This window comes from Egretta garzetta, unplaced genomic scaffold (genome assembly GCF_000687185.1).
Source record: "Egretta garzetta isolate BGI_Z169 unplaced genomic scaffold, ASM68718v1 scaffold287, whole genome shotgun sequence".
In the NCBI taxonomy this organism is placed as follows: domain Eukaryota; kingdom Metazoa; phylum Chordata; class Aves; order Pelecaniformes; family Ardeidae; genus Egretta; species Egretta garzetta.
In genome coordinates this window covers 2,618,326-2,627,132 of record NW_009260435.1, presented here as the reverse complement: position 1 = coordinate 2,627,132, position 8,807 = coordinate 2,618,326, and the positions used below count along the sequence as shown (strand labels likewise).

Sequence of the window (8,807 nt, the reverse complement as noted above, 5' to 3'; positions counted from 1 at the left end):
GGGCGGGCCCGCCCCCTCCAGCCCCAAAACATGAGCCCCAGCACCCATGGAAGATGCTGCCCGGCCCCTGGGCTGGCAGAGGAGCTGCTGGTGGGTGCAGCCCCAGCAAAGCTTTCCCCTTGAGAGCAGCCTTTCAAGCACCCACCTGAAGAGCAAGTTTTTGGAATTAGGTGAAGCCACAAAACCGAAATGTAGCAAAAACCCGTTGGGAGCTGGAGCACGGAGCATGCAGCAGCGGGGGAACCTTGACAGAAGCCAGCACATAACATGCATGCGATGTCTCCGGGGACCACAATATATTGCATGCGTATGTGCACGCCTTGCTGAGGCCTGAGCACGGCTGCCTGTGTCTGTGCAAGGAGGGAGAGGAAAATTCCCTTTTGCAACATGCTGTGTTGTTCCTGTTCGTCAAATACTGGGACAAGGAGGTGCTGAGAGCCCCAAGCAGTGCCCGGCGGGGCTCCCACCACCCTCGGCCACCAAGCAGGGCATGCTGGGGCTGCCTGGTTTTGCAAGGACCACTGGAAGGAGGGAGCAGGTCAGGAGAGGATAGAGCCCTTCACGGCCCTGGGAAGAATAGCAAAGCTCCTCTGAGTCACTGACTAGGCCGAAGAGGACAAGGAAGGCAAAGTGCCCCATGCCAAGGGCAGGCACGAGGGCCAGGAAATGAGCAGGCTTGAGCAAGGCGCGCTGGCAGCCCTGCCCTGGGCTGAGCAAAGGGCCCCGTTTTAAAGCAAGTGCTTAGATATTTCCATGCTGCCATTTCTTCCCTGCTCAGAGCGGGTGGGGTGATGGTCCTTGCAACACCTGTGTGAGTCTCCCAGATACCAGGTGAAAGCCAAGGCACTTTCTCTGCCACCAGCAGCAGGAAATGATTTTTCATGGGGTCTGGTCAAGGAGGTCTCCCTGTCCCCGAAGGGCTCAGAAGAGCATCCTCTATGCAGGGCACTGCAGAGCTCAGCTCAGAAGAAAATGCAAAAAGCCACAGCAGAGTGCTCTGACTCTGGCCATGCCCGGCAAACCCTCCCCGTCACCTCCACCAGCAACAGGCTCGGTTCAAACCCTCTGCGCCTGTGGCTGCTTGTTGGGTTTTCACTTGCTGCGCCACCGCCTGAGTGAAGCCTGCCTGCCGGAGCAGGGGGAGCCTGCCCAAATCCTGCCCGTTCCCACCCTGGTCAGCCCTCTGGAAATTTGGGCAATAGGAAAAAAAACCCAGCTGTTAAGGGCACACGTGGGTGTTTACACCCAGACTTCACCATGCAGGAGGCTGGTTTCATCCCAGCACCCAACCTCCATCCCTGCCTCCTCCAAAAGAGAGCAGGGGGTGGGCTGGGACCTTGAGAGAAGCCAAAGCTTCATCCTTGCTGTCCCATGGCACCTCAGCAAACCACATGCAGGGCCCCAAACCCAAGTGTAGGTCTGATGACAAAAAGTGGAGTAGTGAAATATTAGTGGGCAAGCTCCGTGCACATAAACTCGAGCACCACAGGCTTCACGGACCGTGACTAGATATGGACTGAAAGTGTGTATGTTCACCCTCCCCCCCAGCATATCCTCCCCAAATATTTACAACTTACAGGTCAGGTCTTTGAGTGTTTATGCCTTCCCCTGCAAGCGTTAACTTTGCCACGAGTTGCTCTGGAGCTCACCAGGATGGGGGGCAGTGCATTGCAGGCACATGCATTTAATCTGCGTGCAAGGCACAAGTGTGCCCTGAGCCAGCAAAAAAAAAAGTATAAGCACTGTTGAATTAAGCCTTGCCGCTCCCTGTGCTTTTAATTCTGCCCTCTCGGGTGTGCGGCCTGTGGCACAGTCTTTCATTTCATGACCGCATGCCATTGCGCTGAGTTCCCGGGAGGCTGATGTATACTGCGCCTTGGACACGTTCCAGCGGCAGCTGCCTGAGCTTTCCGTGCAGTCCCACATCCACATATGGATGGCAGGCACAGGCATTTATTCCTCCCACACTGCTGGGGTGGCCACCTTCAGGGTGAGCGCCAGCAATGTTTGGACGGTACGGAGAGCTGTTAGGAAGTGGTGGGAAGCAGGGGGAGGTGCAGAGCATGGTGTTGGCCGGCCCAGCGGCATCCCCAGGGCTCCCACACAGCAGCTCTCTGATCAGCACCAGCCGGGGCATCCAGCCAAGGCACGACACGGCCACCACTGGAAGGGTTCATATTCCTCTGAAGGGAAACAGCTTTGGGAGAAGTGGGAAAGACTCATTAGGGTAATAGCTTGCCTCCTAACCCTGGGGAACTCGGCCCGGTGAAAGGTGGTACCACATCTGCCCTAGCCACCTAACAAGGAGGAATGTTCTCCTAAATGCTGTATGGGTGAGGAGAAACACAACCTCTGCCTCCATGCACCCAGCCCCTAGAAACCCTTTCCTCTATAGGAAAATCAGAAAAAAAAAAAAGAATCCCTGAGGGTCTTCCCAGGCTGCTGGGCTCCAGCACCGTCACAGGGCAAATGGGGAGCCCGGGAGGGGACAGACCCATGGGCAGGCTCAGGGGGCTCTGCATTCACAGCACCCGCACAGACAGGGCTCGTGGGGGGTGTCCTTCCCTCCCTGACCCCCTCTCCTTTTTCTTCCCAGCCTCTTTCTTTGGGGACAGCTTCGTGGAGATGCCGCTGGCAGACGCCTCGCGCACGGTGCGACTCCGCCTGCAGCTGTACACCAGCCAGGGGAGCGGGCTGCTCTTCCTGGCCGCCGGCCAGCCCGACCACCTCCTGCTCCAGCTGCGAGCCGGCACCCTGCAGGTCAGCACCCCCGCAGCCCCATGCAGGCTGGAGCCAATGGCTCAGGGCTTTTTCCAGGGCAAGGATGAAGGGGCAGCACCTGAAAGCAGCAACCCAGAGGCCCAAACACAAGCATGGACAGCCAAGCTGTCAAGACGCCTGACAGGGGATGTTAAAAGTTTAAGAGAGTGGACACAGTCTTGGGAGAATCTGTTAAATACAGAGCAATGGGCTCCAGCTGGGATGCTCCTCACCCACTGCCCAGGGTGATGCTGGGGAACGTGGTGGAGACACCCAGACACCAGCACCCCATGCACATTGCACAGTCAGACAGGGTGCACGGCACCCTCGGGGTGCAAGGGGTTAGTAAAAAGAAGGGATGAGCCAAGAGAATCCAGAGAAAGGTCTCCATCAGCAGACTCCCCCCATCCCATCACAGGCCAAGCCCAGCTGGGGCATGGGAAGGGACAGAAGAATGACATTCCCTCTTGTGGTTGTGGTGTTGGCACCCACCATGAAGGAAAAGAGCAGGGAGCATCCGAGGCACACATCCTGCCTCTCCTGCAGCCTGGGCTGGGCCACCGACCACATCAAACCCAAGCAGGGGAGCAAGCGAGCAGCTGGCCGGAGGTCTCCCTAATGCAGACCGTGTGTCTCAGGGTCCATCAGCTAACCCTCTACTTAGGCAGGCTCCAGGCTGCTGCTTGTGGGGAGCTAAGCCTGCTATTTCCCCCGCCAGTTCCCAGGGCAAGGGCTGGAAGCAGCCCAGGCTGCAGGGATGGGGGGGCAGCGGGCAAGATGGATCAGGGAAAGACAAGCCAGAATCTGGCAGGGCTCCTCCATGGGGGGAGAGGGAAAGGTGGGGCGGCAGGACTGGGAGATGGAGGACCCCAAGATAGTCCCAAGACTGGGGTTTGCTGAGAAAGAGTGAAAAAGGAGAGAAATGCAGAGCACAGGACAGAGGAGGCATGCCCACAGGGTGCTCTAGCTGGGGAAGGAGGAACATGCACAGAGGAGGAGGAGGGCAGGGCGAACAGTCGTGAACAGAGGGACCAAACCACTTGTGAGCCCCCAGGAACAGTCCACGCTTCAGTAGGTATTGCTGGTAGGTGGAGAGGTGTCTCCTGTGCTGCAGATAACACCCTGCTTGAGCTGAGCACTTTCCATGTCCTTCCCTGCAGGCCAAGCTGCAGCTGGGCTCAGAGGAGGTGACACTGCAGTCCCCAGCAGAGCTGCAGCTCAATAACCTGGTGGTGCATGATGTGGAGCTGCTGGTGGAAGATGGCAGGATGACGCTGACCATCGATGGCCTCTTCAACAGCTCCGTGGACATTGCAGGACCCGTACGGGAGCTGGACATCCAGTACGGCCTCTATGCTGGCGGAACAGGCAGCCTTGACCTGCCGTACCTCGCTGAGGCCAGCTCGCCCTTCAGAGGCTGCCTCCACTTAGTGACATTCAACGGCCTGGATGTCCTCTCCACACTGTCCTCTGATGGCAGCTCCAAGATCTTCCATCGGGTCCAGGAAGGGTGCAGCACACAGTTCTCCGCAGAGCCAGAGGAACCCTTCGGGTTCCTGGGGCCGCACTCCTACATTGCGTTTCCCACGTGGGATGCAAGGGAGGAAGCCACCATTGAATTTGTGATAACGACGAGCATCACCCAGGCACCCCTCATTTACCACGCAGGGCTGGAGAATGATTTCTTCTACCTGGAGATCTCCAACGGGCGCCTGAGAGGGTTTGTTGAGAAGGGGAATGGCATCATTGTCCTGCACAACAATGTCTTCATCAGCGATGAGCAGCAGCACTATGTCAAAGTCTACACAAACATCCACAAGTTTGAGATCCTGATTGATTACTACGCCTCATCCACATCCAGCCGGGGCATCAACAACTACCTGGACCTTCAAGGAAACCTCTTCATTGGAGGTATGAACGATAAAGCTTTGGAAAGGCTGAGGGAGCACCATCTTGCTTTCATGTCGGTGTGGACCATGACCAACAACTCATTTGTTGGCTGCTTGGAGGACCTGCGGATAAACCTGCAGAGGAGGAGTCTGCAAGATGCCATGATCACAAAGGACATCACATCAGGCTGTGGAAAGCAGGACCACTACTGGGACTATGACGAGGCGTACGAGCAGGACGAGGCACCCACCTCCCCACCTCCAGATGTGTGGTCGGGAGCACCAGGCCTGGTGGTGGAACCATGCCGGCCAGACAACAGCTTCCCGCCCGCCTTTGCCAACATCAGCAGGCTGCTGCACGTCAGCCCCCTCATCGTCTCTGAAGGGGGCATGGCCTACCTGGAGTGGAAACACACCCAGCCAACGGTAGACTTGAGCCTTGCAAACATCCGGCAGTCCCAAATCCTCTTTAGCATCACCAACGACCCTAGGCACGGACAGCTGGAGCTGGACATTCCTGGGTCCAGGAGCAGAAGGAAGTTCACCTTGTTGGACATTGTGAATCGGAAAGTCAGATATGTCCATGATGGCTCCGAGGGGCCCATGGACCAGCTGATGCTGGAGGTGACAGTGACTGCCCAGCAAGGGGTCCCAGAGTGCTTGCGGCAGGGGCAGATGTACCTGCTGCCCATCATGATCAACCCCATCAACGATGCCCCACAGGTGATCTTTCCCCATGGGAACCACATGACAGTACTAAAGCACACACGGAAACACCTGACCACAGACATCCTGCAGGTCCTAGATGATGACACATCATGCGATGACCTCGAATTCCAGCTGCATGGTGGCCAGCAGATGGAGGAGGGTTACGTGGAGTATGACTTTCACCCTGGAGTGCCCATTGAAGAGTTCTCCTGCAGGGACCTGGAAGCAGGCAACGTAGTCTACGTGCACCAGAGTGGGACAAACTTACAGCTCACCTTGCAGGTCAGCGATGGCACAGTCCCAAGCCCCATCGCCACCCTGAGGATCCTCGCCATTGACCCTGACATCCGCCTGCACAACAACACCGGCCTCTCCATCTCCCAGGGAGGGGCTGCGCGCATTACCACAGCCAACCTGTCAGTGGAGACAAATGCTGTGAAACAACGGGTCACCATCCTCTATGTCCTCACAGAGCCCCTAAGGTATGGAGAGGTCCAGAAGCAAGGGAGCATGGGAGGGGAATGGAAAAAAGTCGAGTCTTTCCACCAGCAGGACCTGGAGCAAGGGCGCATCCAGTATTTTAGCACAGACCCGGAGCACCGGCTGGAAGATGCTGTGGAAAAACTGAGATTCAAAGTCCAGGTGGGGCAGAAGGTCTTGCAAAACAACACCTTTCTCATAAGGATTAAGAGAGCCACCATTAAGATGAGGACCATGGTCCCCCTCCAGATGAAGAACAAGCGGCACAGAAATATCACCAGTAAGGAGCTGGAGGCAATGTTGGAAGATCCAAACTCTGCCCCAGTCCCCTTCCACTACGTGATAATCCAGGCTCCCAAAAAGGGAAACCTGGAGCTGCTCGGCAACAGGCTGACTGAAGGCTTTGGTTTTACCCAAGACAACCTGCAAAGAAACCACCTGAGCTACAGCGCAACCATCAGGAACTCTCAGCAAGCCGAGGACACCTTCCAGTTTCGTGTCCATGCTGGCGAGCAGCACTCTCCTGTCTATACCTACACAATCAGCATCGGTGGGGACCCTGATGCACCAGCCCTGACCAATGTCCTCCTGACGGTGCCGGAAGGGGGGCAAGCCGTCATCTCCAAGGACCACTTGTTTGTACAGAGCATGAACAGCATGGACTACCTCTACGAAGTGATTGAGGGGCCAGCACACGGGAAGCTGGCCTGGGCTGCATCCCATGGCTGGGCCTCCAGAGAGGAGATCACAGAGTTCTCCAATGATGACATCCTCCACCGCCGGCTGCTGTACCAGCACGATGATTCTGAGACACTGGAGGACGACATCCCCTTTGTAGCGATCAGGCAGGGAGAGGGCAGCGCTGAGCCTGATGCAGAGGAGGTGAGAGGTGTTTTCAGGGTCTCCATCCAACCCATCAATGACCACACCCCAGTCCAGGTGGTGAACAAAGTCTTCAATGTGGTGCGCAATGGGCAGCACCTGCTGACAACAGATAACATCGCCTTCACTGACAAGGACTCTGGCTTCTCTGACACACAATTAGTGCTGACGAGGAAGGACATTTTGTTTGGCAGCATCGTGTCTGCCGATGACAGAAGCCACCAGGTCTATCGGTTCACACAGGATGACTTGAGGAAGAAGAAGATCCTCTTTGTCCATTCGGGGGCTGACCGGGGCTGGATCCAGCTACAGGTCTCAGATGGCCTCCACCAAACCACAGCCCTCCTGGAAGTACAGGCATCAGACCCCTACATCAAAATAGTCAACAACACCGGTCTAGTCATCCACCAAGGCAGCCGAGGGAGCATTGACTCCGCTGTCCTCAGCCTGGAGACCAACATGGACATCAGGTCAGATGAAGAGATAAGGTTCCTCATAACAACCCCCCCAAGGTTGGGGACTGTGCTGAGAGGGGAGCAGCCGGTCATGGCCTTCTCCCAGAGGGACCTGCTAGCAGGAGAGATCTCCTACCACCACAACGGGAGCAGGAACACCCGGGATGAGCTCCAGTTCACTGTAGAAGCAAACGAGGTGGCAGTGGAGGACACGCTGGCCATCAGCATATTCTTGGGCACCCATCCCAGCCCCCTGCGCATAGTCAACCACAAGGAGATCCATGTCTTCCAGGGGGAAGCGGCTGGGATCAAGGAGGAGTACTTACTGGTGAGTATCCCCTTCTCTAGTCATTCCCCAAGCCTGCATCACTTCCCCACCCACCAAACCAGGACAGCCACTGGTAGGACTCCATTTTCTCCCATCTGCCCAGAGCAAAGGGGTCGTGCCCATGTCAGGCTTTGCCCAGCGGCAGAGAAGCAGGGGGTTCAGGCACGGCCTCGGCAAGAAGGCAACTCCTGCAGCTCACACCACAGCAAGGCCTTGGGGGGGTGCACAGCAGTGGGCTGTGGGGCAGCCCAGCCACTCAGACACCAGCCCCCCACTCATGATGTGTCTCCCCCACACTCCCAGGTGACCCACGAAGAGATCCCTCCCCAAGACATAGTCTACCTGGTGAGCAGCCCCCCGGCCTTTGGCTTCCTGGCAATGCTTCAGCATGGCCAAGACTCGAACGAGCAGCCCAGCCTGGACCCCATCCAGTCCTTCACCCAGGAGGACATCAACAACGGCAGAGTCCTCTCCCTCCACTCCAAGCCAGAGGAGGAGCGTGACCAGTTTGTTGTGGACATCACAGCCAGCAGCGCAGACCCGCTGGAGGGGGTGGTGGTGAGCCTGGCCATGCTGCCCATCGCCGTCCCCCTGGATGTCCACAACATCACGGTGCCAGGAGGTGGCTCTGTCACCCTTTCCACGGGCATCCTCAGCATCCCCAATGCCTACTTCACGGCTCTTGGCATGGAGTTCAAGGTGCTTGAGCCCCCTCGATTTGGCACCCTCCTGAACAGCGAGCGGCCTGAGGACGGCGGGCTGCACAGCTTCACCTGGAGCGAGGTAGAGCAGCCAAGGGTGCCCACTTGCCCACCATGCTGCTTTCCCGGGGGGGGGTGGGAAGAGGCCAGGGGTGGGCTCCAGCCCCCAGCAGCACTGGGGGGATGGGGAGGACTGCGGGGCTCCTCTCCCCATCGGAGGTATTTGCCCTCGGGATGGAAGGGCTCGGGGTGGTGGGTTCATCCTGCAGACAAGGAACGCATCAGCCCCCAACCTGTGTTTAAACGTCCCTGGGAATACAGGGTGGGAACGCAGGCAGAGCACCCACGCTGGGCTCCAGGTCTGCTTCCCACAGGGATCCTGCTTCCCCTCTTTGCCCTGGATCCACCCCGCAGGGCTGTCCCAGAGCAGCGGTGGTTGCAGGGCTCCCTCCCCCCTCCCAGGCTGGGGTGCACAGGTCCCCTGCCCAGCAGGGCTGGTGGCCCGTGTCCTCCCAGGAGGGTCACCAGCCTCTGCCCCCCAGGTGGAGCACCAGCAGATCCAGTACAGGCAGGACGGGCCCCGGGCCCCGGCCGGCAGCTTCAC

At 57.9% G+C, this 8,807-nt stretch overlaps 1 protein-coding gene across 1 annotated transcript in view; it reads left to right on the top strand.

Annotated features, from left to right (window-relative positions):
• Positions 1-2,329: 2,329 nt before the first annotated feature.
• CSPG4 (chondroitin sulfate proteoglycan 4) overlaps positions 2,330-8,807 on the top strand; it is a 14,118-nt gene continuing 7,640 nt past the window's right edge. Inside the window, exons 1-5 of the mRNA XM_035899514.1 lie at positions 2,330-2,333; positions 2,597-2,760; positions 3,921-7,502; positions 7,806-8,285; positions 8,746-8,805. Of these exons, the coding sequence (XP_035755407.1) occupies positions 2,330-2,333; positions 2,597-2,760; positions 3,921-7,502; positions 7,806-8,285; positions 8,746-8,805 (4,290 nt within the window). The remainder of the gene's footprint in view (positions 2,334-2,596; positions 2,761-3,920; positions 7,503-7,805; positions 8,286-8,745; positions 8,806-8,807) is intronic.